General features: G+C 58.0%; 1 protein-coding gene and 2 long non-coding RNA genes across 8 annotated transcripts in view; 1 reads left to right on the top strand and 2 right to left on the bottom strand.

The window, feature by feature from the left end:
* Positions 1–27719, top strand: part of SCUBE1 (signal peptide, CUB domain and EGF like domain containing 1) — a 148892-nt gene extending 121173 nt beyond the window's left edge. For 3 of the 6 annotated variants that reach the window (XM_016939326.4, XM_016939330.4, XM_063808026.1), the window contains 12 exons: positions 1916–2035; positions 2390–2494; positions 3831–3947; positions 4533–4670; positions 6661–6864; positions 10939–11100; positions 12604–12771; positions 14118–14279; positions 14961–15158; positions 16973–17125; positions 17584–17663; positions 20877–21121. In XM_016939326.4, the coding sequence (XP_016794815.1) occupies positions 1916–2035; positions 2390–2494; positions 3831–3947; positions 4533–4670; positions 6661–6864; positions 10939–11100; positions 12604–12771; positions 14118–14279; positions 14961–15158; positions 16973–17125; positions 17584–17663; positions 20877–21029 (1760 nt within the window). In that variant the 3' untranslated portion in view covers positions 21030–21121. Of the gene's footprint in view, positions 1–1915; positions 2036–2389; positions 2495–3830; positions 3948–4532; positions 4671–6660; positions 6865–10938; positions 11101–12603; positions 12772–14117; positions 14280–14960; positions 15159–16972; positions 17126–17583; positions 17664–19762; positions 20068–20876 lie in introns of those variants that run through there. The other 3 variants (XM_016939327.4, XM_016939329.4, XM_016939328.4) reach the window with 3 other exon arrangements.
* LOC112206762 (uncharacterized) lies at positions 11504–14962 on the bottom strand. Its single transcript, XR_008541844.2, has 4 exons — positions 14355–14962; positions 14189–14271; positions 12499–12706; positions 11504–12041 (listed from the first exon to the last, which is right to left on the bottom strand). It is a non-coding gene; the product is annotated as an uncharacterized LOC112206762 (long non-coding RNA).
* LOC134809705 (uncharacterized) lies at positions 18010–20958 on the bottom strand. Its single transcript, XR_010156071.1, has 3 exons — positions 20875–20958; positions 19778–19867; positions 18010–19670 (listed from the first exon to the last, which is right to left on the bottom strand). It is a non-coding gene; the product is annotated as an uncharacterized LOC134809705 (long non-coding RNA).

Here is a 27719-nt window from a genome sequence, read left to right as displayed (position 1 = left end):
TTGGAAGGTTTGAGTGGGAGGAAACTGAGGCCAAGGTATACCAGTGGCAGAAGCTATTAAATGATGAAATTTTGTCTCCTAACATTTTAGAGCTCCTCTTAAATATATTAATGTATTAGTTTTGATGTGTCAGAAGTTCCCACAATGACCAATGTTATTCTAAGCTGGTGGTGGTAGTTGTCGCTGTTTAGGTTTTGTGGTGAGTAGGGGGCAGTTTGCCATTTACCAGGACAAGCACAAGTTAGGATAATAGTGTAAATTCATAAGGCTGCAGGAGTTCAGCCAGGGAAGTTGCAGCCTTGGCATAACCAGCCCATGATCATCACTTTCATCAGTCAAAAGTGTGTGCTTAGCATGACGTTCCGGTTCCCCCAACCAGACACAGGCTGGAAAGGGCCGTGCAGTCAGTGACCTGACAGCTGTGACCCCAGAATATGGAGAAAACAAAGGGGCCTCCTTTCACGTGTTGGCAGAACAGGAGCGCCCTCAGGAAGATTTTAGAAGGGACCCAAGGAAAGCTCTGCCTAGTTGCCAATGGGAATTGGCCCCTAGTATCATAGACCTCTGACCATTGATCCTGGGGGCCAGCTTGGATTGAGTTGGAAGCATGCAGGGCCTGTGTCACCATCTGGTCCCCAAGGAGCACCCTGTTATCTATCCATCAAACACAAGACAAGTCAGAGCACAACAAAACTCATGGGATAAACCTTTATCTAATAGTCAAGCAAAAGCAAAGTGCCCAGCAGCAGAACACACAGGTAATGTGTGTCTCTGAACACAAGGTCTTGCTCCCCAGCCAGAGGCCCACTTGCTAACAAAGCAGTCAGCACGAGAGAGCAGCAAAGCAAGTGAGAGCTCAGAGTGTTGTCACACCGTGCCCTCGCAGAAAGCAATCAGCAGGACAGACAAAATGTGGGCCCTGGGGGTTGACCAAGGACACCTGTGGCCCACGGCGCCCAAAGGACACTGGGAAGCAAGGGTTTCTAAAACAATCTTGGAGGAACCTCCAGAATTACCAAAGGATGAGATCAGCCACCGCTCAGTATCTGAAACCAGAAAGCTGAGCTGTTGCTTAAGTAAGGGGGAGCTGTGTTGGTCAGGCAGGCTCAGGGAGCAAAGCAAACTGCTGATCTTCCCTGGGGATTTGGGGCAAAGCTTATTCCAGGCAGGTCGGGATTAGGTTGATGGGAGTCTAGAAGCATGGCCTGTGTGGGTTACAGAAGGGAGGTGACTTGACTGAACCTGGAAGCCTGGTCACACTGGAGTAACTCCACATTGATGACTGACCAGAGTGCGAGGCTGTCACTCATGAGGTGGCTTTCAGAGGCGTGCCACATAAGCCGGTTGTCACCGACCAATTAGCCGTCTGTAAAATCAGTTCTGGTATTTGCCATGGCTGTAGAACCGTCCGTCTTTTCCTAGGAGTCCGGGGGACTTTTTCATCCTCCAAAGATAAGTAAGCAAGTGAGAAATTCTGGAGGGCTGTTTCTCCCGACACCTGATGGCTGTAGCAGGGGCTGCCCCAAAGAGGTGCTTCCGAGCGATCCCTCCCACGGCCCCTCCCAGGAAGCCAGTGTTCATTTATCGCCGTTCCTTTCCCCAGTGGGAATGGACGCCTGCCCTGGAGACCTCAGCCCTGCCCTCAGGGAGTTTCTGATCTGGGGATGGGGACATGAACCTTCTCACAGCCAGGATTAGAGCCTGAAGGGGAGGAGGGACTAAGCCAGCTGTCTGGGCCCAGCATCCCCACACGCCCAAGGGACCTGCGATCTCCAGGCGCCTTCCCACCAAGCCAGCCCAGCCATGGAAGAAGGGAGTTGGGGGAGTCCCCATTAGGCCATGCCCAAGACCCTCCTGGCTCCAGGAAGCCTCCGCCCTGGCCTCTCTCAGCCCTCTCTCGTATCTCCCTTCACAGAGACAGGCAAGTGTCTTTCTCGCGCCAAGACCTCCCCCCGGGCCCAGCTGTCCTGCAGCAAGGCAGGCGGTGTGGAGAGCTGCTTCCTTTCCTGCCCGGCTCACACACTCTTCGTGCCAGGTAACCCGGGCCGTCCCTGAGATGGGATGCTGTGGCAGGGGGGTCTTCCTCCCTGGGGTCTCACCATTGCTCCCAGCTGTCCTCCAGGAAAGAGTCTGACCTAGGAATGAGGGTCTCTGATAACCGAGTGACCCTAAGGCAGCTGTCTGGTTTTCTGTGGGCCTCGCTGTCCTTCTCAGTAAACCCAGTGGGCTCCTTCCTCCTGGCCACTTCCCTGTGGTTGTGTAGCAGAAACTGGCAGAAGAATCTGTCCTGATCTTCGTCTCACTCCACAATCCCTCTGAGGCCCCAAGAATCTGAGGGCCGTGGGAGGGAGGAGCACCAGGCCCACCTCACCCATCGGCTTCTCTGCAGACTCGGAAAATAGCTACGTCCTGAGCTGCGGAGTTCCAGGGCCGCAGGGCAAGGCACTGCAGAAACGCAACGGCACCAGCTCTGGCCTCGGGCCCAGCTGCTCAGGTAACCCCCCAGCCTGTCCATGCTGCATGCCACCGGGTGACTTGACTGCATCCAGCAACATGCTGGCGGGGGAGGAAAGGGCACCGCCCAGGGAAGACCTTCCTGCTCTCGGCCCTGCTCCGTGTGGCCTGGGGTGCTGGCGATGAGCCAGGCCCAGGACCTAGAAGCCAGCAGGCTGCAGGCCGAGTTCTAGCCCAGGGTCAGGGGACCGTGGGAGGGCCCTTCCGGCTCTGAGGTCACAGCCAGAGTGGTTCAGGGACTCTAACGTGCTGTGAGTGCACAGATCGCAGACTGTATGGGTGGAGCAAGCCACATCTGCTGTGGCTATTAGGTTCTCCCGAGTCAGAGCTGGCCTGGCCGTGCAGAGCGTGCCAAGAAGCGCCGAGGTGCAGCACAGTCCCAGCCCTTTGGGAGTGACCCGCTGGGCTTGGTCAGCATGGCACAGCCAGCCTTAGCTCCTGCCAGCTAAGGAGCTGAGGGTTGTGTCTTCAGCAGCTTTTCTTATTCAGGATGCTGGATTTGATAGATAGGTGCATTTCTGTATGTTTCTTTATTTTTATTATTATTTTTTAAACGGAGTCTCGCTCTGTCACCCAGGCTGGAGTACAGTGGTGTGATCTCGGCTCACTGCAACCTCCGCCTCCCAGGTTCAAGCAATTCTCCTGCCTCAGCCTCCTGAGTAGCTGGGATTACAGGTGCCCATCACCACACCTGGCTAATTTTTGTATTCTTAGTAGAGACATGGTTTCACCATGTTGGTCAGGCTAGTCTGGAACTCCTGACCTCAAATGATCCGCCTGCCTCGGCCTCCCAGAGTGCTAGGATTACAGGCGTGAGCCACCGCACCCTGCCCTTTTCTATATATTTAATGCATATGTGATTTGATTCTAAGCACCTGTGGTGGTAGGATTCTTTAGTCCAAGGGCTATGATTTGCTCTTGCAAGGAACCGGCAGTCCTGGATCTATAGTATTTCAAAGCCCCTTCCCTTCCTTGCTGTCCTGTCTCTTCTGTTCTACGCTCTTTCCTAAAGCACAATCATGGCTTGCCGATGGGGAGGAGGTAGGAGGATCCCTGTCCTCCTTCACAGAAGACCTCTGGCGGGTGGCCCCTGGGCTTGAGCTTGACCCCACCATCCATGTGTTCACCTGTTTTAGGCCTTGCAGGGAGAGAAATGGGGCAGGAGAGGGTCCCCCACCCCAGGAGAGCTGTCGGGGCACAGGGACTCAGATCAAGCCCCACCCCCAGATGGATTTATCCCCTGGCAGCCCCTGTCCCCCACCATCTCCTTGCCTGCAGGAGAGGCCACCACCTGGGGGAATTTTGGCTTTCCCCAGATGCCCCCACCACCCCCATCAAACAGAAGGCCCGCTTCAAGATCCGAGATGCCAAGTGCCACCTCCGGCCCCACAGCCAGGCACGAGCAAAGGAGACCGCCAGGCAGCCGCTGCTGGGTGAGTGGGACGCCCTGCTCCTAACCCACACCAACGGGGCTGTAGGAGAGTCCTCATGCCTGGGAGCTGGGGCCCCAGGGTCCAGCGAGTCTGGTTTCCGAGGGTGGAGGTCTTTCTCACCTGGCAGCTGTTTATTGAATGGGAGTTTCCAAGGACATTGCAGGCTGGGGAAACAGCGGAGGGCAAGCTTGGTACGAGGGGCCCCGGAGGAAGGCACCAGCTCTGTCCCCGTGAAGATTCCTTCTCAAACCTAACAGAGCTCTCAGCACGCAGCAGGCTCTGCCCGGAGCCGAGTCCCCACTGGCCAAACCCTCAGCAGGCCCAGAGCTGGGGGCACAGCCTCATTCATGAATATGTATGAGATGCCTCCACCTGCAGCAGCGTGATGGACCGGGCGTGAGACCTGGCTCAGCCACCAGCCCCTCCTGAGACCCCGAGCCAGCCCTGGCCTTCTGTAGCCTGAGTTTTTCCATCTGCACCACGGACCAGGAAGTCCTTGCCAATGGCACTCTGTGTGCAGGGCTTGGTAGGACCTTGCTCCCTGCCCCATGCCGCCTTTGCCACAGTGGTCCTTTCCTCGTCCAGACCACTGCCATGTGACTTTCGTGACCCTCAAGTGTGACTCCTCCAAGAAGAGGCGCCGTGGCCGCAAGTCCCCATCCAAGGAGGTGTCCCACATCACAGCAGAGTTTGAGATCGAGACAAAGATGGAAGAGGCCTCAGGTAGGTGAGGGGTTCTCCTGGGGGCTTCTGCAGGCCTGAAGGAGGACGACAGGCTGGTGGCGCTGCCGGGGGCCTGCCAGGCATGAAGCTAGGCTCGCACCAGAGCACAGCTGTGGCTGGGATGGGAGCCCAGCTTCTGGAGACAGAGGCAGGCCCACAAGCAAAGGGAGCTGGCAGGGGTCAACGCTTGCAGCCCAGGATAGAAGAGGCAGCCCAGGGCAATGAGACAGAAGAGCCGAGGTGACCTCAAAAGTCACATGACCCTTATCTGCCCCTCCACACTCCTGCTGGGACCCGGGAGGACAAATAGGTGCAGCCCCCCTAGAATGGTTGAGCCAAGGATTGTCTTTCCTGGTTCCAGAAGGGGGTTCTAATGCTGGCTCGGGTGTCACAGCAGCACTTTGCTCTTGGCTATATGTGAGTGTCAACCTGTGAGTCGTTGATGTTGAAGAGATGGGATCTGTCAGCAGATAAGTGTGGTATGGGCCTGGCTGTGGGCTTGGGCGCTGTGGAAAGAAAAGTCCCCACCCAGGTAACACTCTCAGCCAGAGAGGCAGACGCACGTGCAAACCATCCATTGCCAGGTGAGACTCTCGGTGGTGGGGGCACAAGAACAAACAATGCATAGAACTGAGGTCTCCCCCTCACGGGAGGGCTTAGGAAATGTCTTAGTCTGGCTGGGCACACTGGCTCACGCCTGTAATCCCAGCAGTCTGGGAGGCCAAGGTGGGTGGATCACTTGAGTTCAGGAGTTCAAGACCAGCCTGGCCAGCATGGTGAAACCCTGTCTCTACTAAAAATACAAAAATTAGCCAGGTGTGGTGGCAGGCACCTGTAATCCCAGCTACTCAGGAGGCTGAGGCAGGAGAATCGCTTGAACCTGGGAGGCAGAGGTTGCAGTGAGCTGAGATTGCGCCACTGTGCTCCAGCCTGACGACAGAGTGAGACTCTATCTCAAAAAAAAAAAAAAAAGGAAATGTCTTAGTCTATTTGCGTTGCTAAAAGGAACACCTGAGGCTGCATAATTTATCAGGAAAAGAGCTTATTGGCTCTCGGCTCTGCAGGCCGTCCGAGAACACGGCAGCAGCATCTGCCTGGCGAGGCCTTAGGCTGCTTCTGCTCACGGAGGAAGGTGAAGAGCAGCTGGCATCACATAGCAAGAGGAAAGGAGCAAGAGAGAGGGGAGGGGGTGCCTATGTCTTCACCAGTCACATCTCGTGGGGACTAGTAGAGCCAGCGAGAACTGACTACCACACCAGGCCATTCATGAGGGACCTACCCCATGACCCAGACACCTCCCACCAGGCCCCACCCCCAGCATTAGGGATCAGATTTCAACATGAGGTTTGGAAGAGACAAATATTGAAACCATATCAGGAAGCTTTCCCAGAAGAGGTGCCATTTGAATGAGAGCTTAGAATCAAAGCTCACTGGGTGGAAGAGGTGGCAAGGAATGGCATTCAGGCAGAGGGAATAGAATAGGCAAAGGCACAGAGGTCAGAGAGAGGAGGAGGTGTCCAGGAAGCAGTAAGTAGGGCCAGGTGGCTAGACATTGGAATCCACAGGGAGTGTCAGAGTGGAGGGGATGAGGCTGGCAAGGCCAGACGGGGCTGGACCTTGAAGGGCCTTGGATTCAAGGCCAGAGAGCTGGACACTATCCTGGGGACAGTGGCAGTCCCCAAGAGTCTTTGAGTGACAGGCATTCTTGCCCCGTGAGTCGTACCCTGGGGGGTGATGTGGTGCAGTGGCAGCTGCCTGGATTGCACTCAGATCTGCTGCGTGGCCGTGGGCAGGCCCTGCCTCCCAGGTCCGCAGCCTCCTCATCTGTCAGATGGGCATGACAGTGGCCCCTTGCCCCAGGACTGTCGTGAGAATGTGCTGAGGAGGTCCGAGCCCAGTGCAGGGCCTGGCACGGGGGAGCCCTCAGCTAAGAAGGCAGCGGCTAGCAAGGTTGCCAGCGATTCATGTTCTGTCTCTCCTGCCCCTGCAGACACATGCGAAGCGGACTGCTTGCGGAAGCGAGCAGAACAGAGCCTGCAGGCCACCATCAAGACCCTGCGCAAGTCCATCGGCCGGCAGCAGTTCTATGTCCAGGTCTCAGGCACTGAGTACGAGGTAGCCCAGAGGCCAGCCAAGGCCCTAGAGGGGCAGGGGGCATGTGGCACAGGCCAGGTGCTACAGGACAGCAAATGCGGTGAGTCCTTGCCCATGGCCACTCAGATGCTGACTCTGTCCTTCCTTGCATATGAGCCGGGGTAAACAGTGGTGGGCACGCAGGTGAGACAGACACCTGGGGAGGGGACAGAGAGATGCAGAGGCCTGCCGGGGAGAAGGACTGCAGCCCTCATGGTCATCGCTGTCATTTGAAGAGCACTCCTCTGTGCTGGGCCTCGGGCATGTGATCACAGCCTGAGGAGGGACAAGGAGTGGACAGGACAGCAAGGCCACAGTCGAGGGGCGCGAGGGGGCACGGGAACCAGAACAGGCCCTCTCTAGTCTGGGATGTGGTTCAGGGAAGCTTCCTGGAGGAGAAGTCACGTGAGCTAAGACCTCAGGGCTCCAGGAGTTGGGGAGCCTGAGTCAGGGTCGGGGGACAGAGCAGGGATGTCGTGAGGCCTAGGGCCGCCCAGGAGGGCAGCATCGTGCTGCAGGGAGGCAGGTGAGACCGGCCCCCAGCAGGCTGGTGTGGGCTGGAGGGGAGAGCCTGGACGCAGGACAGGCAGAACCAGCCCACGAGACAGTCCTAGTTCTAGTGGAGCTCACATGCCCGTGCGGAAGATGGACAGTGGGCCAGTGAACATGCCCACAGGTACAGTGAGGCCAGAGGTGATGGGGCCTGGCAGACACCACTCTTGAGTTGGATGGGGAGCCATAGGAATGCTTAGAGCAAGGACGCAGGCTCACGCGCGCTCTTAACGGGAAGGCTGAGTAGCGGGGGCGGAGCAAGGACGCAGATACACGCGCTCTGTTATGGGAAGGCTGAGTAGCGGGGGCGGAGCAAGGACAGGGAGGAGCATGAGATGGAGGGGGCTCCTAGGGAGAGACAGACTTCAAGGACGACTCCAAGGGTTTGGCCAATTGGGCAGAGGTGGTATCGCTTCCTGACACCGGCAAAATCCCCAAGGATTTGAGGAAGAGTGGGCTGGGGGGAGGGAAACTTGAGGAAGAGTGGGCTGGGGGGATGGGGTGCGCAGGCTGGACATGTTCAGTTTGAGACGCTCACAAGTCATCCACATGGAGATGTTGGATGGGCAGTTGCAGCCACAAGTCCGAAGCCTCAAACAATACGGTTGGCCAGGGGTGTAAACTGGGAAGCCAGAGGAGAAGAAATGATACCTGGCGGGGGAGGGGGGAAGCTGTTGGAGAAGAGGTGACACCTGGCGGGGTGGGGGGGGTTGGGGGAAGCTGTTGGTAAAGAGGTGACACCTGGAGGGGTGGGGAGGCTGTTGGTAAAGAGGTGACACCTGGCGGGGTGGGGGAAGCTGTTAGAGGTGACGGCAGTGTTGGGGGAAGCTGTTGGAAAAGAGGTGACACCTGGCAGCGGGGGTGGGGGGGGAAGCTGTTGGTAAAGAGATGACACCTGGCGGGGGGTGGGTGGGGGGAAAGTTGTTGATAAAGAGGTGACACCTGGAGAGGGCGGGGAAGCTGTTGGTAAAGAGATGACACCTGGCGGGGGAAGGGCCAGGTTGGGGAAGCTGGGACTCTGGCTCAGACAGTGGAGGGGGACAGCCGTACTGACAAGGGGGGACAAAGGGAGCTTGGTGATGTCATTCTTCTACTTTCTTTTTTTGTTTGTTTGTTTTTGTTTTTGAGACAGAGTCTCGCTCTGTAGCCAGGCTGCAGTGCAATGGTGTAATCTCAGCTCACCGCAACTCTGCCTCCCAGGTTCAACCTATTCTACTGCCTCAGCCTCCCAAGTAGCTAGGACTACAGGTGCGCGCCACCGTGTCCGGCTAATTTTTGTATTTTTAGTAGAGACGGGGTTTCACTATGTTGGCCAGGCTGGTCTCAAACTCCTGACCTCATGATCTAGCCACCTCGGCCTCCCAAAGTGCTGGGATTATGGGTGTGAGCCACTGCGCCCAGCCTCTTCTACTTTCAATAACTTATTTTGGGCCGGGCATGGTAGCTCACGCCTGTAATCCCAGCACTTTGGGAGGCCAAGACAGGTGGATCACCTGAGGTCAGGAGTTTGAGACCAGCCTGGCCAACATGGTGAAACCCCGTCTCTACTAAAAATACAAAAATTAGCTGGGTGTGGTGGCGAGCACCTGCAATCCTAGCTACTGGGGAGGCTGAGACAGGAGAGTCACTTGAACCTGGGAGGCAGAGGTTGCAGTGAGCTGAGATCACACCACTGCCCTCCAGCCTGGGTGACAGAGCGAGACTCCATCCCAAAATAAAAATAAATAACTTATTTTGAAATTATTTCAAAGTTTCAGAAACATTGTCAAGCAGAACAAAAAACTTCCATATTTTCTTCATCCAAATTCCCCAATTGTGCACATTTGACCACATCTGCCCCGTCTCCCACACATGTGTGCATGTGTGTGAGTGTGCATGCATGTGTGAGTGTGTAGTCTTCACCATCCAACCCACACACCCACCCCATTCAGCTCCAGCAATCCTTCCAACAATGTCCCTTTTGTTTTTCTGGTCCCAGCTCCCATCCAGAAAGACATGTCACCCTCCACTGTGTCTTCAGGCTCCTTCAGTCTGGAGCCGCTTCTCCCCTTTCCCTGCCTCTCCTGCCCTTGTCCCAAACTCACCTCCTCTAGGCTAACGCTCAGAGCTCCCTCTGGTTTTTCCTGGGGACCTGACTCAGGGCCCAGGGTCCAGCAGGAACCTCAGCTTCGAGGCCTAATCCTGGGTGCCCCATCAGCAGGCACAGGATACCCCCAGCCCACCACAGGATACCCCCTGCCCGCCACAGGATACCCCTAGCCCACCACTGGATACCCCCAGCCCGCCACTGGCTTCACTTTCACTCGCCATTTTCTCTCTGTGATCGATGAGTGTTTTCTGAGTTTGGACCAATATTCTCCTCCTCTTCAAACTTCTGCACAGCTCCCCGCATGTCAGCCACCTCTACCATTTGTTCCATGTTCCACGCTCACTAGTCACATTCTCCTGTAGGAAAGTGGGTGGCCATGGCCGTTTACCTCTGGGTCTGTATCCCTGTAGACTCAGATTCCCCTTACTCATTGCGTTGTGATCCATTCCTGATGTTATTTAATTCGGCACTCACTGTGTCCCCAGGGTAGCCAGGGGTGCCCCACCAAGCTGGCTCTTGGGTCTGTCTGACCTGCCACACACGCTGCGAGCCTCCCCTTCAGATCCAACTGACACTCTCCATCCCCTGGCATCAGCCAAATCCCCAAGGACCCCTGGTTCCTTTGAGAGGAGGATGATGGGTAGAAACCAAAATCTGGGATATTCATTGCTCCTGGAGTACCACTGCCTCTAGGCCCTCTCATCGGACAGAACTGGAAAGCACAGATGTGTATACCCATGCACACGCAGGCATGGGAATCTATGGGTGGGAGGGTTCTAAAACCACGAATTCATGCCATGCCTCCCGTTCCACACATCAGGGTCCTTTCTAACCTTCACTCCCCATTTCCGCATTTGTAAGCATCTTCTCCAGCACTGAGAAACTCGGCTCCCTTTCTCCTGAGTTTACTGATTTACTCAGTTTCCTTACTTACTCATCAGTCGACGTATTTGTTCAGTGTAGCCAACCAGACTGCGCTCTCTTCAGCCCGTCATCTCCTCACTACGCCCCTCCCACCTCGCCCGCCAGGCCCTCCTGCCCTTGCCTATTTGAGCCCCAGTCCCTCCCCACTGCCCCTAACTCCTCCACTCAGGAAGGACAGGGGAGCTTCGGGGTGAAATGACTGTAGCATATCCAAGTGGCGACATCCAGGAGGCAGTTTGCTAAAGCTGGAGGGCAGGGTGTGGAGCAGACAGAGGACAGACGTATGGGGGAGGTGGGGACCACAGGCTTTTATAAGTGGGTGGAGATGGAGGGGTCCGCAGAGGACTCTGAGGTGCAGCAGCCAGAGGGGCCAGACATGGCCCTCACAGATGGCTGCCTCCTGGGTCTTGCCCCAGGCTCTTCTGGGATAGGTCAGGGGCCCCTCTGTGTCCTTGGGGCCCCAGGGGACAAGGACTGTGTCTATCAGGAGAGCCTGGGCTTGAGCACACAGGAGACACCCCTGGCCTCCCCACCTCTGCCTCCAGCAGCCTCTCCGCTTTGCCTCTGCAGTTGCCTGTGGGCCTGGCACCCACTTCGGTGGTGAGCTCGGCCAGTGTGTGCCATGTATGCCAGGAACATACCAGGACATGGAAGGCCAGCTCAGTTGCACACCGTGCCCCAGCAGCGACGGGCTTGGTCTGCCTGGTGCCCGCAACGTGTCGGAATGTGGAGGCAAGTGCGGGCCTAGAAGGAGAGGTGGGGGTGGGGGGTGGGCGGGGGCTCCTCCTGTCTCTGATGAGGCCCTCCTGTCGAAGGCCCAGGTGCCTGGTGTGGCCAGAGAGTGTGGTATTTTCTAAAGTTCCTTGTCCTTTCCAAAACCCTTCACGATATCTGTGCAGTCATCACTTACAAAGTGCGTGACAGATCCCAAAGCGTCAGCAGTCCCGGCCTGCACTACAGTGCTGAGCGCTGCACTGCACTCGGTGTGCTCTCAGAACTGCATTGTGCCCTTTGGAAAGGACTTCACAGTGTGCAACTTACGGTTTCTACGGGAGGTACATAAGTGCCTTATGGTGGACCAGACAGCTTACATTTTACGGAACATTCCATTACGACTGGAACACTTTGCAGAGAGTATCTTATACTTGAGCAAGAACTTTGCTCCACACAAAGAACTTTATTATGTGCCCCACAGACAGTTTAGAAAGCCCTTTTTCAATTTACCAAATGCAGTTAGGTTTGCAAAGAGCTTTTGCATTTACCTCCCTCTCCCCACTTAACTCCATCTGTGAAGCTAGCTCAGTCTCCCCATGAGCGTTTCTTCCCAGGCCACTGTGAGTTTCACCCAAGAGAATCCGTGGGGAAGGTTCTCAGCACCCTGAGAAGCACAGTGCCTGTGAGGGTGGGGGAGTGGGGTCCCAGGATACTGGAGACCTCCAGCTTTCTCCCGGTGACGGTGACGGAAGGGCTCAGAGCCCAGCCCTGAGTCCGTCCAGGCTGCCGGCTGCTCTCTGGCCCACGCCCACTCCAGGAGTGTGGTCTCCACCCCTGGGGGAGTGGCCACTGGTAGGAGATTCCGTGTTTGGGTAGAAGCTGAGAATCCCAGGGTCTGAGCTGAGAGGATGCTAAACCCGCCCCTCACTCAATGCCAGAATACTCTCTGCATCCTGAGTCTGCTGGAACGCAAGAACATTCTTTACTCGGAGCTGAAATTGGCTTTCCTGTGGTCCCCTCCCTTTGTCCCAGGGGTGCCCTTGAGTACCTCAGAAACCCTCCCCAGACCCGCCTCCCTCTGCTCTGGCCTGGCCCTGCTGGTAGACCAGGCAGCGTCACCCTGAAGCTGAGCAGGTGCTCCTTCTGCGGAGACCCCGGTGCAGCCTACCCCCCGGGGACAGCCCCTCTGAGACACGTGACCTGCCCCTCCACCTGTGGGTCCCCTTCCCAGCTCAGCAGCAAGGCCTCTTGCTCTTCAACCCCCAGGCCTTCTTGCTGGTGGGAGAAGGAGAGCCAGGCTTGACCAAGGCCGCACATGAACCGCTGGCATCATCCGGACCAGGGCCCAGCTTCCTGCACCCCGGCTGCTGCGTTTTCCCTACCCTGTCCCCACCCCAGGCCTCGGGTGCCCAGTACCTTTTCCAGGGCCGGGCAAGGGCCAAGAGCAGGGCCTGAGACCACCCACAGCCTCGGCCCTGCGGTGCCCTCCTGCCCGCCTGAGCCATGACCTCTGACTTCCAGGCCAGTGTTCTCCAGGCTTCTTCTCGGCCGATGGCTTCAAGCCCTGCCAGGCCTGCCCCGTGGGCACGTACCAGCCTGAGCCCGGGCGCACCGGCTGCTTCCCCTGTGGAGGGGGTTTGCTCACCAAACACGAAGGCACCACCTCCTTCCAGGACTGCGAGGCTAAAGGTGAGCATGCCCTCCCCACCACGCCCACCCACCCCGAGAGGCAGGGCTGCACTGCTCCGAGAGGCTTCCCCAAACCCCTCTCATCTCCTCCACGTGGCGAACCTCCCAGCTCAGAGGAGGAGCCTGGAGCTGTCAGGCGTGGGCGTGGGTGACCCACTGTGCCCCGCATTAGGACAGGGACACCTTATAGCTGAGAGCTTTCTGAGCTCCAGGGGGAACAGCAGCTCCTCGGAGCACTGGGGAGGGCTCTGGGGACAGGAGGCCTTGAGCAGCATCTAGAAGGGAGGTTGGGAGGGTGAGGAGGGGGCAGGAGTGTGGGGGCAGGAGTGTGGGGGCAGGAGTGGGATCAGGGCATCACCTCAACTGCTGTCTGTTCAGGGCATCTGGTCCCACCCAGGTCTACATCCCGTCTTCCCTCACTCACCAACTCCCCCAAATCCTCCCCATTCTCAGCTGCTGACCCTGCTTCCCCACCGCGCTCCCTCTCAGTGTCTGTCCGTCTGTCCAGGTGGCCTGGCTCTCAGCCCTCTGGAGCCAGCCACATCACCAGATACTCGCCTGCACATACAAACTGTTCTGAATTTGCCCATTTAAAAAAAGAATTGAAGCCAGGTGTGGTGGCTCACACCTATAATCCCAGCACTTTGGGAGGCCAAAGTGGGTGGATCACCTGAGGTCAGAAGTTTGAGGCCAGCCCGGCTAACATGGCAAAACCCTGTCTCTACTTAAAAAAAAATACAAAAATAATTAGCTGGGTGTGGTGATGTGCACCTGTAATCCCAGCTACTCGGGAGACTGGGAGGGGAGGATCGCTTGAACCCAGGAGGCGGAGGTTGCAGTGAGCCAAGACGGCACCATTGCACTCCAGCCTGGGTGACGGAGCGAGCTCCATCTCAAAAAAAAAAAAAAAGAATTGCCCATCTCTAGCCCCCCGCCCCGGCACCCCTCAGACTCCGGCCACCTGTCTCTCCTGCCCCGCAACCTTGTAGAAAGAGGGTTTGGCCTAGCTGGCTCCACTTCCCCTCCTCCCTGTCTCCCCCGCACGCCTCCGGCCACATCATCGCCCCCGCTCTCCCTGAAAATGGCTCCCATCAAGGTGGCCTGTGTGGTCCCTGTTTTGCTGGAGCCAACATCACATCAATCTGCCATGTGACCCCCACGCCAAGGGCTCTTCCTGGCCATGGCGGAGTGAGGGTGGTGGGAGGTCATGGGGCGGTGGGGAGGAGCCTTGAACTCTGTGCCAAAACAGACCTCGAGGGCATGAGAGGTCCTGGGGACAGCACCCCAGCGCTGCCCTTTCCCTGCACCCCTCCACACCCACCACACTGCCTTGTGTCCCCCGGCAGTGCACTGCTCCCCCGGCCACCACTACAACACCACCACCCACCGCTGCATCCGCTGCCCCGTCGGCACCTACCAGCCCGAGTTTGGCCAGAACCACTGCATCACCTGTCCGGGCAACACCAGCACAGACTTCGATGGCTCCACCAACGTCACACACTGCAAAAGTGGGTGCTGCTGCTCTGCCGTGGGAAGCTGGGAACACGGGAGGGGCTGGGCAGGTTGTGGGGGTGGGAGGAGACCTGATCTCACACGAGCTCCACCAGGACACTGGACTCCTCCCGCTCCGTCCCGTCTGCTCTCGGGTGCATTGCATCCATCTGGAGGCCTGTGGCACCAAAGGGGCAGCCCTGGCTTGGCCCACTCTACGGAGCCCACAATGGTGGCCATCGTTCATCAGTTCCCACTGCTCACCCAACACAGCCCGAGCCTCTGCCCTGGGCCAGGCCCTGCTCTAGTTTCTGGGTCTGCTGGGGGAGCTGACAGCCTACAGGGGCACTGACAGGGCCGCTAGAGAGGGCAGGGCTCCAGGCCCTCTCAGTGCCCCTGACAAGGCCCAGCCACAGAGAAATAGGGTGGGCCTGCAGGCATGGCAGCCCAGTAAGAAGAAGCCCCCAGGCTGGGCCTCAGGGAACCACAGGCCTGAACAGGGGACCTGCCCTCCTGCTCTGGGGGCAGCCCAGGCAGGGTCCCCAAGGAGGATGGGCTCAGGGTCCGAGGGCTAGTGTGGGGGGGGACAAGAGCACCTTCCAGCCCTGTCCTAGGCCTCCCAGGTGGTTAGAGGCCTGGCCGGCCAGGGCCCCTGCCCAGCAGAGCCTGATGAGGCCCTCGGGCCACTGTGCCCACAGACCAGCACTGCGGCGGTGAGCTTGGTGACTACACCGGCTACATCGAGTCCCCCAACTACCCTGGCGACTACCCAGCCAACGCTGAATGCGTCTGGCACATCGCGCCTCCCCCAAAGCGCAGGATCCTCATCGTGGTCCCTGAGATCTTCCTGCCCATCGAGGATGAGTGCGGCGATGTTCTGGTCATGAGGAAGAGCGGTACGTTGGGGGCCGAGGGGACCAGAGGCAGCCTCAGCTGCGTGTGCACCCCCGTCTCGCTGCGGTTCTGCCAGGCGGGATCGCTGCCTTCACAGGGCAGAGAGGAGGGCCCTGGGGCTCAGAGGACCAGCCCCTCAGAGTCCACCTGGGAGGCAGGGTTGAAACCCACTTGGGTCTAAGAGCTGGCTTTACAGAGTTCTGTGGAAAGATCTGGAGAGCTTAGGGTATTCCGAGAGTGGATGCTGGGACATGGTCAGGCCTGGTCTCAACTCCGGCCACGAGCCGGGCCCTCATCCCAGTGGCGGGACCAGCCACAGGGCCCCTTGCCACCACTTTCTGCCGCACCGCTCAGGGCGAGACCTCAGGCTCCAGCTCCACGGGTCTCCTCCCGCCTGCTTAGGTTTGGGGGACCACACGGCCGTCCCATGCACCACACAAGATACCAGCTCAGCCCTCCCCACCCCTCTGTGAGCCCTGGACTCCTGGCTCATCCGCCCCCGTCAGGGCTCCTCTTGAGACTTCAGGGAGTGAAGGATGGAATGTCATGAGAGAGGACTGGACTCAGCAGTGGGTGTGACCGCTGTGTGCCCAGCTGGCCACAGCAGCAGGAATGCCTGGGAGGCCCCTGAGCCACCCGAGCACCAGCCAAATACCTGCAGCGCACCTGTCCAGGGGACCTCGCTGCTGTCGGGCTGTGGGTGCCCATGTGAGCGAGCTCCATGTCTGAGTGTTAGGGAAGGAAGAGCAGGAACCCAGACACCCACAGACGCTGGCCAGAGAACATCTCTGGGTACCCAGTGACCACAGAGACCGGCCAGATGAGGGGGCGGGGAGGGGCCTGAGGTCTGCGCCGGGGCTGCTCCGCCAGAGTTGCGTTATCCTGGGCAGGAGTTGCTCAGCATAGCTAATAAGTAGACAGATGTCAGCAAGGCTGACGCAGCTGAGCAGCCAAAAGCCGCAGTGTGCGGATGGGCAAGGGACCGGCCCAGGACCACATTCCCCACCCGTTCCCCTGACCCGCTCCCCTGCCCCCAGCATCCCCTCCTTCTGTCCCCCACCACAAGCCTAAGCTGAAGTGAAGCCCAGCCTGTCCCCCATGAAGGGCTCCTCGGGAAGGCCCCCAGGGAGCCGTGAGGCCTTGCCAAGGAGCCCTTAAGCGGGGAGAGGCTGGGCAGGGCTGGGGTGCTCCCACTGTCACCGTGTCTGAGAAAAGGATGGTTTGCAGAGTTTGGGAAGATTCACCTGCTGGTCACATGCTGTACCCACGCTGCCGCACTCGGCTCCTGATTTCCTCCTCGGGAGATCAGGGCTCAGTGGGCCTTGCTGGTGTATTTGCTCTCGGGGAGAAGGGACTTCCCAAGTCTGTGCCTCTGGTCCCAGCAGTCGGTGCCAGTTCATCTCCCACGTCCTCCCCCAGCTTCCACTCCCACCCTGGCCTTGCACCAAGTGCAGGCCTGAGCCCCGTCACCGAGGAGCAGTTAGCTGGAGGGAGATGGAGACCCACTGACAGAGGGGCCTGTGATAAGGGGTTCACCAGAGCAGAGCAAGATCTTGAGAGGGGATGGGGGGAGAGTCAGGGAGGCTTCCTGGAAGAGGGGACAGAGATGGGTCTCAGAAGGACAAGTAAGAACCCGGGTTGAGGGTAGGGAAGGGCCTCAGAGGCAGAGGGAACAAGCACAAAGACTAAGCCGTTGTGTTTGGGGGACCAGGCGTTCGGTGCAGGTGCTGGGTGGTGGACTGGATGGGAGGCGAGTGGCCTAGGGCAGGAGGAGCTGCCTACCTGTGGCAGCTCAGCAATGATGCTTCACCCGCAGCCTCTCCCACGTCCATCACCACCTATGAGACCTGCCAGACCTACGAGAGGCCCATCGCCTTCACCTCCCGCTCCCGCAAGCTCTGGATCCAGTTCAAATCCAATGAAGGCAACAGCGGCAAAGGCTTCCAAGTGCCCTATGTCACCTACGATGGTAAGATCCACTGTCTTCACGGCCCAGTGTGCACGGCTCAGGCGGGGCCCTGGAGACACAGAGATGAGTCGCACGTCCCCGCCCTCAGGGAGCTGCGACCTGGCAGGTACAGACCTGGAAGCAGAACGAACACTGTCAGGGGCCAGAGCCAGACAGGCTGAGGGTGGTACCGGGTGGTACAGGCAAGACAGCGGTTAGTGGCATCTGCAGGCTTCAGCTGAGGTGCTGCCCAAGCAGGGTTTTGAGGGCTAAATAGGGGGTTCTTAGTGAAACCCCGAGGAGGACAATACAGGTGGAGGGAGCCCCAGGTTCAAAGGCACAGAGGCAGAGCTGCGGCCAGCCATAGCCCAGAGCCCATGGCTGGAGCACGGGAGGGAGGGCAGAGGCTGGAGGTGAAAGGGGAGCACGTGGGTCTCAAGCCCCTCGCCTTCCTCTCCCCCTGCTGACCCGCTGCCCAGAGGACTACCAGCAACTCATAGAGGACATCGTGCGCGATGGGCGCCTGTACGCCTCGGAGAACCACCAGGAAATTTTGAAAGTGAGTGAGTTTATTGGACGGGAATCCACATAACCCTGGGATGGGGCCTGTGAAGAGCCAGGACCGCCCCTGCCCCAGCCCTGGCCCCTGGAGGAGCAAGGGAGGGGGGTGGTGATGGGAGAGGAGCAGGAGGCTTGGGGGTCCCAGAGCCCTAATGGTGGGGACTGGGTCCTGCACATCTGTCCCTCCAGACCAGGAGGCCTGAGGGAAGCTGTTTGGTGAGGACGCGGGGACCAGGACCTGGTGATGTGGCCTCAGGCACGTTCCTCACCAGCTCACAGCCTCACTCTCCTCATCTGTAGAATGAGGGTATTCTGGGGGATGTCTCAGAATCAGTGGGATCTACCCAGTGCCATTGTCACTTGGAGCCCCCCTGCCGCTGGGACTAGGCTCCCTCCTCTTCCTGCTTCCAGCCTGGAGAGGCAGGGCCGCCTGGTGTGTCACATGGTGGGTACTGGCCAGAGGCCCGGGGACCCGGGACTCACCCAGCTCAGCCCTGGGCAGCAGCACTGTCAGCCCAGGAGCCCTGGGGTGTGGAGGACAAGGGCAGGGCTGGAACGCTCCCGCTGTCACCTCTTCTGAGAAAGGGATGGTTTGCAGAGTTCGGGAAGATTCACTTGAGTCTCCCCATAGTCTGCCAGTCACATGCTGCCGCCCTCGGCTCCTGATTTCCTCCTCAAGCTGCTTGGGCAGAAACCAGGGATGCGTCCTGGGCTCTCTCCCCCCAATCCCTGTCCCCCCAGCTCCGCCCTGGGAGCATCGCTCCCAAACTGGAAGCGTCCTGACACTGCTCTGAGGACACAAACCTCAGCCGGAGGGCCATCCTCCTCCACAGCAGCTCCCAGCTCCTCACACGCAGCAGAGCCTCTCGGCCCATTCTTCTTTCCGCCACCTCTTTCCCCCCATCCTTCCGCCCTCAGCTGGGACATCCTGTCGTACTCTGGGCGGCCTGCCCGGACCCCCTGACCTGGGCACACCCTTTGCAGCCCCTTAGGTCCCGCGTGCCCCTCCTTCCTGGCGCCCACCAGCACTCACTTTAGGTTTGTTTTGTGAATATTTAGTCCCTGCCGCCACAGCACAGAGGAGGGCAGGAGCATCTGTCTCCAGGGTGTGGGTTCAGGGCACGCGTGTGTGTGTGGGGGGGGTGGGGGAGTGTGCTGTGTGGTGTGTTTGTGGAGGCATGTGTGGTGAGTTTGGAGGTGTTCAGTGTGTGTGGTGACTGTGGTGTGTGTGTAGGGGTGTGTGGGTTTGACTGGGGTGTGTGAGTGGGTGTGTATAGTGTGTATGTAGGGGTATGTAGGGGTGTGTGTGCTGGGTGTGTAGGGGTGTGTGTTGAGTGGGTGTGTGGGGTGTAGTCAGTGGGGGTGTGGTGTGTTTGGGGGGGTGTGTGGTGAATGGAGGTGGTGTGTGTAGTGGGTGGGGGTGTGGTGGATGTGTGGTGTGTATGGGGGTGTGTACGGTCAATGGAGGTGAGGGTGTGTGGTGTGTGTGGGTGTGTGGGGTGAATAGAGGTGTGGGGAAGATGTGTAGTGAGTGGGTGTGTGGTATGTATATAGGGTGTGTGGTGAGGGGGGTGTGGTGGGGGTGTGGTTGTATGGGGGTGTGTGTGGTGAGTGGGGGTGGAGGTGTGAATAGAGGTGGGGTGAGTGTGTGGTGAGGGTGTGTGGTGTGTATATAGGGGTGTGTGTGGTGAGTGGGGGTGGGGATGTTTGTGGTGAGGGGGGTGTGGTGGGTGTGGGGGTGAGTGTGTGGTGAGTGGGTGTGTGGTGTGGGGTGTGGTGGGTGTGTACGCAGAGATGAGTGTGTGCCAGGACAGGTCCACCCCAGACACAGCAGATGCAGTCACAGTCAACAGGGCAGGGAGCTCTCACGCGCCAGCAGGTGGTGGTCGCCATTTGCTGAGCACCTTCCCTGGGCCAGGCTCTGGGGACTCTGTCAGGAACCAGACCTCTGCCAGGCCTCACCTCTGCTCCATAGTTTCTGCCCAGGGTGGCAGCCAGTGCCGCACTAGAGAGACGAGACACTGGGGCTCAGAGAGGGCGGGGACTGCATCTGCCCTCCAGAGACTGCTCCGGAGGACAGCCCCATTTTCTGCCTAGATCCCTGCAGCAAACCTGTACTGAGCACCGCTGAGGAGAGGTTCTCCGCTCACGCCAGTGCGGGTCATTTTCCTCGCAGCCCCGGGAAGAGGCATCGTGACCTCTCTGTGCAGGGAAGAATGAAAGTCAGAGCAGCAAAGCGATGTTCCCGAGGTCCAGGGACCAGCGAGCAGGCCTGAAGTGATGATTTGGGATCTGCCAGCTGCAAAGCCTGTGCTCTTGGCTGGGTGTTCTCTGTTCGCAGATGTCGGTTGTGTTGTGTCATTTTGCAGCGGGACCCTTTGTTAATAAAATCTTTTTTTTTTTTTTTTTTTTTTTTTGAGACAGTGTCTCGCTCTGTCATCCAGCATGGAGTGCAGTGGCACACTCTCGGCTCACTGCAACCTCCGCCTCCCGGTTTCAAGCAGTTCACATGCCTCAGCCTCCCGAGTTGCTGGGATTACAGGCATGCGCCACCATGCCCAGCTAATTTTGTATTTTTAGTAGAGATGGGGTTTCCCCATGTTGATCAGCCTGGTCTCAAACTCTTGACCTCAGGTGATCTGCCCGCCTCAGCCTCCCAAAGTGCTGGGATTACAGGTGTGAGCCACCACACTTGGCCTTTAATAAAATCTTATTGGAATCCCAAGAGTTAATGCCAATGATCTATTTAAAAACCAGTTACGGGCCAGGCGCCGTGGCTCACGCCTGTAATCCCAGCACTTTGGGAGGCCGAGGTGGGTGGATCACCTGAGGTCAGGAGTCTGAGACCAACCTGGCCAACATGGTGAAACTGCGTCTCTACTGAAAAGACAAAACTTAGCCAGGTGTGGTGGTGCATGCCTATAACCCCGGCTACTCGAGAGGCTGAGGCAGCAGAATCACCTGAACTCGGGAGGTGAGGTGCAGTGACCCAAGATCCCGCCACTGCACTCCAGCCTGGGTGACAGGGCAAGACTGTCTCAAAAAAAATAAATAAATAAAAACCAGTTATACTATTAAAACCAAAAGAAGGTCTGTGGGGTCCTGAAACCCACCAGCCAGCGCATCTCTCTCCCCTCCCCCAGCCTGGCAACACCCCACAGACCCTACAGGCCCCAAGCCTCCCCCGCCTCCCACCCACTCTATCTTACAGGACAAGAAGCTGATCAAGGCCCTCTTCGACGTGCTGGCGCATCCCCAGAACTACTTCAAGTACACAGCCCAGGAATCCAAGGAGATGTTCCCACGGTCCTTTATCAAACTGCTGCGCTCCAAAGTGTCTCGGTTCCTGCGGCCCTACAAATAACCGGGGGGAGTGGCCCTGCCTGGGGGTGGCCTGGTCCGCGGAGGGTGCACCTGCCCTCCACAGTGGGAGCTGCATGGGCCTCCATGCCGCCTTGGGAACCCCATGGCACTGCCCTTCAGGGAAGCCGACCAGCCCATGGAGACCGAGCCCAGGCACCCTTCGGACCCGCCGCCCCTGTGGGAGCACCCTGCTTCAGGAAGCCTCCCTCCCTCCCTCTGCCTCCCTTCCCCAGGACACCAAGAGCGCCCTCTCCTGAGCCCTGGCAGACCGACTGCAGGTAGCAGGATTGCAGGACCCTCCGCCTGGCCTGGCGTTTCAGGAGAGAGGGGAAGTGGGGCCTGTGCTCTGGGAGGCGTGGTCATCCGAGACAGGAGGCCAGGGGAGAGAGGAGGGGACGAAGGCGCCGTCTGGGGGAGGTCGATGAGCCTGTGCTGGCATCCGCGGGCCCCACGCTTTGCCAACTCCTCCAGCCACAGGCAAGGCCACGGCTCCGGGCTGTTGCGCTCTAAGGGTTCTGTGATTGGATGGAACAGAGCTGCTGGGGAGGAGACTGGAGGTTTCTGCATTCCTTCGACAGAACATTTAATGAAGTACTCTATATATATATATATACAAATATATATATAAATATATATATATATACTTCTATTTGTGGGTACTTTAGGAAAATGCCCTTTGGTCACTGTAAATATGAATTGTGACCCCATCCCTTCCCGCATGAGCCCAGTGAGTCCCAGCAGCTATCAGCCTCCCTGAACGATTAAACAGCTCCTCCCAGCATTTGCCCTTCTGTTTCTGTGAGGCCGGCAGCCCTTGGGGCTGGGGAGAGCACAGCTTGCCTTGGACTTGCTTCTGAACACGAATTCTTCTAGAACTAGGCTCAGATGCTCTGCTGGAGTGTTGGCCTCACCCCAGTCCCCTTGCCAACAACATCATTGCCCTTGGACGAGACTCAGTGGAAGACACTTCCCCTCGGACCCGTTCCTAGGAGGTGCAGGGGCCCAGCAATAAACGGCGAAAGGGGCCTTGGCTCTCACCCTGTGGCAGTGACCTTGGGGTCCGTACTATGCCCAGGTGTCAGCAGGAAACAAGGCCTTGCTCACAGGAGCAGGCTGTGCCACCACAAGGAGCCTCAGAGCGGCCAGTGAGGAAAGGGGAGAGAGCAGAGCTTGCTGTCAGAGGCCAGGCTCCCAGTGCAGCCTCCTCTTGCTATGCCATGCCACCCCCATTCACAGGGAAACCTCTTTCCTTCCTATAAAGGAGAGAGGTTGAATTGACTCACGTTTCCACATGGCTTGGGAGGCCTCAGGAAACTTACAATCATGGCGGAGGGTGAAGGGGAAGCAAGTGCCTTCTTCACAAGGCGGCAGGAGAGAGAAGCAAGCAGGGAAATGTCAGGAGAAAGAGAGTCTGGGCTGTGACCGAGTGCATGTGTCCCACCCAGCCGGAAGGCCAGCGCCTGGGATGGAGCCAGCAGAACCCCATGCCGAGGTCCAGGGGGCCTTGCCTGCTCTTCATCTGCCGCGAGCTGTAGGACCTGCATGGAAAATGGTCTGTATGTTTCAGGTTAACAAATACTGAAAATCCCAAGGAACCTGGGAGAATCTGAAAATGAACTCCGGTCTTCAGCTCGAAGTTGCCTCTAGGGTTCCTCCTGGTCACCCCCGGGCCCAGCCTGGCTGGCGAGAAACAAACACGGTTTGAGAGGCTGTGGCACACTGAGGACCACACAGATGGAGGCAGCCAAGTGAGGTCCCTGGAGGTTCAGGGCTTGGTGACGAGGTAGGCCGTGATCACATATTCTACAGTCCAAAAGAGGGCCCGGAGCTCAGCAATTACTCACGCCGTCACATGTGCCCACAGCAGCGGGCTCCGCGGCGTGGCTCCTGCTGCCATCAGCTGCCTTCTCTGCTGAAGTCCAACTCAAGTCGGAGAGAGAGTGGAGCCTCTGCACTTGGTGGGTAGGTCAGTGTCAACTAACAAGCCCTGCCAGGGGCCACTGCCGCTCCTCTGGTCACAGTCCACGCAGGCCAGCCCTGGTTTCTGGAAAGAGGCCTCCCTCCCTCCCTTTGTGGAGCCGTCAGTCATCCCCAAGATGAGAGGCAAGCATCCTCCCGAGTGAGCCTGCAGCAACAGCTCCTGAGGAAGGTGCCGGGAGGGGTGTCGCCTCTTCACGAGTGTTCTCCAGAGAATCAGAACACAGAGGATACAGACGTAGATGTGTGAGGGGCTGCATTATGGGAACTAGCTCATGGATTCTGGAGGCCAACAAGTCCCACGATCTGCTGTCTGCGAGTGGGAGACCAGGAGAAGCCACACCGTAACTCAGTCTGAGTCCAAAGCCCGAGAAGCCAGGGGCCACCCTGTGAGTCCCAGCATCCAAAGCCCCAAGAACGAGGAAGATGGATGTCCCAGCTCCCAAAGGGAGGATTCTGCCTTCCTCCTCCTTCTGTTCTATTGGGGCCCTCAACAGATTGGATGGAGTGGATGTCTTCACTCAGTCTGCCAATTCCCATCCTAACCTCTTCTGGAAACACCCTAGCATGTTTTCCCAGCTAGCTGGGTATCCCTTCACCCAACCAAGACGACCATGCAATCAACCATCACACTTCAGTGTTTTTGTTTGGTTTTTTTGTTTTGTTTTTTGTTTTCTTTCTTTTTTTTTTTTGAGATGGAGTCTCGCTCTGTCACCCAGGCTGGAGTGCAGTGGCGCGATCTTGGTTCACTGCAAGCTCCGCCTCCTGGGTTCACGCCATTCTCCTGCCTCAGCCTCCCGAGTAGCTGGGACTACAGGCACCCACCACCTTGCCCGGCTAATTTTTTTGTATTTTTAGTAGAGACGGGGTTTCACCATATTAGCCAGGATGGTCTCGATCTCCTGACCTCGTGATCCGCCCGCCTCGGCCTCCCAAAGTGTTGGGATTACAGGCGTGAGCACCGCACCCAGCCAGGGTTTTCTTTTTTAATCCTTTCCAGAAACAGAAAGAGCTCTTAACCTCGCTGAGCTCTTTCTGCAATTCCTTTGGGCGGTTTCTGAAAGTTGCCACCCACGTACCCGCAGATCCACTGCCCGCCTCTCCTCCCCTCATGTTCCAGGACTCACCACCGTGGTCAGACCATGCCCAGTGTGCCCAGGGCAAAGTTGGATGGGCAGGTGCAGACGCGGCCCAGCCTTCATCCTGCTTTCCCTCGCAAGCCCTTCTATAGCTCCCAGCCCACAGGAGAGGCTGTGAGGAGCGCGAGGTCGCCAGCAGCCCCACTGGGCCTCCCACACCATCTGAGTGACTTGAAGTCCAGGGTTGGGCTCTGTCTTGAGTCTCCACATCAGTCTCATACCAGGGAACTTGGGGGTCCCCCGTTAAACTACAGCTGACCCTGGGCCTCAGGGCAGGATGGTCCCAAGGTGAGCTCCGTGGACAGCAAAGCACATTTCTTCCAGTTGGCATGTTGTCGAAGCCAATGGCAGCTTGACTGATGTGAGGTGGCTATTCCACCTGGTTCAAGATGGAGGTGTAGAGAAAAGGGAAGTGGGGAACAAGGACTGGGCCAGGTAGGACGGATCCATGTAACGAGGCCCAAGAAAAGATGGAAGCTGAGGGCAGAGAGTCAAGGAGGCCCCCATGCTGTCTGAGGGGAGGCTGGCATAGCCCCTCCTCGACTGTCGCCTGAGCAGCTGATGAGGTCCCCAGCGCCGCACGCTGTGCTCCAGGGAGAGGAGCCAAGAAGCAAGCAGGCTGCTGGGAGTCCCTGCACTGCCATCTGGCCGGGATGGAGGCACCTGCCCGGTCTCCAGGCTCCTCTGAGCTTGGGTCAGCTCCTAATGGAGCATCGCACCCCAGGGAACCAGAGGACCTCTGTGAAGAAAGGCATGGAAAACCGGGGTGTCTCCCGCACAGCTTCCCAGGAGTCAGGTGGGACCCAGGCGTGGGGGGACCTTTCTACCCCACATTCCTGGCATTCCCCCCAAGTTTATTTCTACTTTCCAGAAACAAGCCACGGGAAGGGAAGGAACCTGCAGCAGGGTTTCGAAGACAGCCAGGCCCTCCGTGAGTGAGGGCTCATATAGCCGCTGAGGGCAGCCTGCAGCCAGGTGGCCTCACCTGCTGCCCAGAATTAGGCTGTGCCTTTTCCCAGTCCTTCCCCATGCCAGAGCCTCTCCCCATCTTTCCCCGCGCCAGAGCCTCACAGCCACAGCCACACCAACCTCCCTCCTCTCAAGCAGCAGAATCAGCCTACGCTCCCCAGCCTCAATGCCCCTGCCCCACACAGGTCACGCTGGCCAGGCGATGACCAGTTTCCGAAACGCTGGATCCCCAAGGGGACAGTGTGGCCCAGTCCTCCCCCACCTCCATGGTGGCCCAGGCTGCAGGGCCCACGGTGGGCCCACAGTGGAGGCCTCAGGCAGCTTTCTCTCCAGCTACCCATTGGCTTAGGACACACAGATAAAGTAGAGCTGAAACACGGGCCAAAACATCCCCAGACAAGGATGGCACAAGAGGCCAAATTTGAAGGCCTTGGGAGAGACGCCATTTCCCCTACCTCTAACGAGCGTAGTTTTCTGTCTGAATGGCCCCCCCTTTCATGCACGCTCGTTCTTAAGAGACGCACCATCCGCAGGCAGCGTCTCAGTGAAGCCTGTCCCCTGGGCTTGTCCACGGCAGGAGGCCCCTGGCCTGTTTAAGCCATACCGATGCTTAATTTACATTTTTGGAGTTGAATATTATTCCAGTGCCTCCACCACCCCCAGCAGAAAAAATAAGATACTGAAATAAGTTGAGTCATTTAGCAAACATTTACTGAGCACCTCCTGTGTGCCAGGCTCCTAGAAAGACAGGGAGTTGGTGCCCTGCACAGATGACAAACTGCCCCAGACAGCAGACAGAAAGACAAACTGCCCCGGACAGCAGACAGACAAACAGACACATTGCCCCGGACAGCAGAGAGACAAACAGACACACTGCCCCGGACAGCAGACAGACAGACACGTTGCCCCGGACAGCAGACAGAAAAACTGCCCCGGACAGCAGACAGACAGACAAACTGCCCCAGACAGCAGACAGACAAACTGCCCCGGAAAGCAGACAGCAAACTGCCCCAGACAGCAGACAGACAGACACACTTCCCCAGACAGTAGATAGACAGACAACCTGCCCCAGACAGCAGACAAGCTGCCCTGGACAGCCTGCTCACCTTGCCTGCCACAGTGCATGCCCCACAGGGAGAAGCCTTCCTTCTCACCCAGGGAGTCCAGCCATTTTCACCTCCCCTGGTCCATGCTCAGGAAGTCTGGTCACCCTGGCAAACTGCACCTGACATTGAGGTCCCTTTTCACCAAAGATGCACAAGGTGTCCATGCCGAGCCGACATCATTCAGGCCAAGGGCAGAGGATGTAATGAGGGGTGGAGTGAGGATGTGGAGAGAGAGCAGAGAGCGCCTCCTATTCTACCGCGGCTGCCTCTGCCCCCACAGCACCCACAGATCCCTGGCCCTTCCAGGAGTAAGTCCTGGGCAGGCAGAGCTGGGGTTGGCCTGATCCCACCTGCCTTGCTCTTGGAAAGGACATCAGGTGTGGGCAAAGCATTCTTGAAGCCCAGACAACACAGGCATGGCCTGCGTGCCCTCCCAGCATCTGCTGCGATGGCCTCAAGGCCTCTCCAGTCCCCTGCTGCACCATGCCACTCAGAACCCCTGAGTGAGCCCCCTGGAATTGTCTGCACCCCCCAAGCCCCAACAGGAAGAAGGGAAAGGCGGGGAAGCTGACGCTCACTCAGTGCCCACTGGGTGCCAGGCTCTGGGCTCAACCCTCTAATATCCACACATTCCATCCTCCCAGCCCCGTGTAGATGGTGGGGTTAAGACCATTCCTCAGATGTGGAAATGAAGGCTCTGGGAGACCACAGGACATGCCCAAGGCAAAGAGTTGGTAGTCTCTGGATTTGGGAATCAAACTCAAGCCCATCTAATCCAAGGGTAGGAAATGTCTCTAAAACGTTGATCAATCTGAAGCTTACAGACTGGAAACTGGGCCAGGTCAGCCCTGGCGGTGGAGTCCAGAGACAGAGAGAAGGCTGCAGGGAGGGGAGAGAACAGGAGGATCCGGGGCCAGGGTGACTTCAGTGACATTCCTTCCCTCCTTCACAAGCACGAAAAACTCATTCGGAGAAAAGACAGCTTCTGCCTTCCCCACCAGGTGGACAGGGTACTCACTGTGCCAACGTGAGCAGACACAGCCAGAGGCTCAAGTGCCCTTGCCGAGTGTCCCCGCTGCTCTTGGGGAAGCCCCGGCACAGCCCTGCAGAGATGCAAGTAAGAGAGTGCCCAGTGCCCTCGGCAGATGGGTGGCAGAAAGCAGGAGGAGGAAGAGGGAGCTGACCGATGCCGGGTGTCTTACTCCGCTGAGATCAGAACCTCCAACATGCCAAGCAGACCCAGGCCACATCGCTCGGGGAACAGGACACCAGGGCGCTGTGCTAGAGGCCTGCAGACTTCACTTCTGACTGCTGTGAGGGCACTGTATTGTCCAGACGCTTGGCAACGACTCTGCCTGCAAGTGGCAAATACCAACATAACCACATCTTCCTTTTAGTTGCCACAAATATTCAGTTTTGTTTTATCCATCATGTCCCCCATATGCATGTAATGAAACATTTGTGAAAATCACTTTAATAATAAACAGGAAATGAACCTAA

This window comes from Pan troglodytes, chromosome 23, assembly GCF_028858775.2.
Source record: "Pan troglodytes isolate AG18354 chromosome 23, NHGRI_mPanTro3-v2.0_pri, whole genome shotgun sequence".
Classification (NCBI taxonomy): Eukaryota; Metazoa; Chordata; class Mammalia; order Primates; family Hominidae; genus Pan; species Pan troglodytes.
Note: the sequence above shows the minus strand (reverse complement) of the source record. Positions and strands in the feature narration are given on the sequence as shown.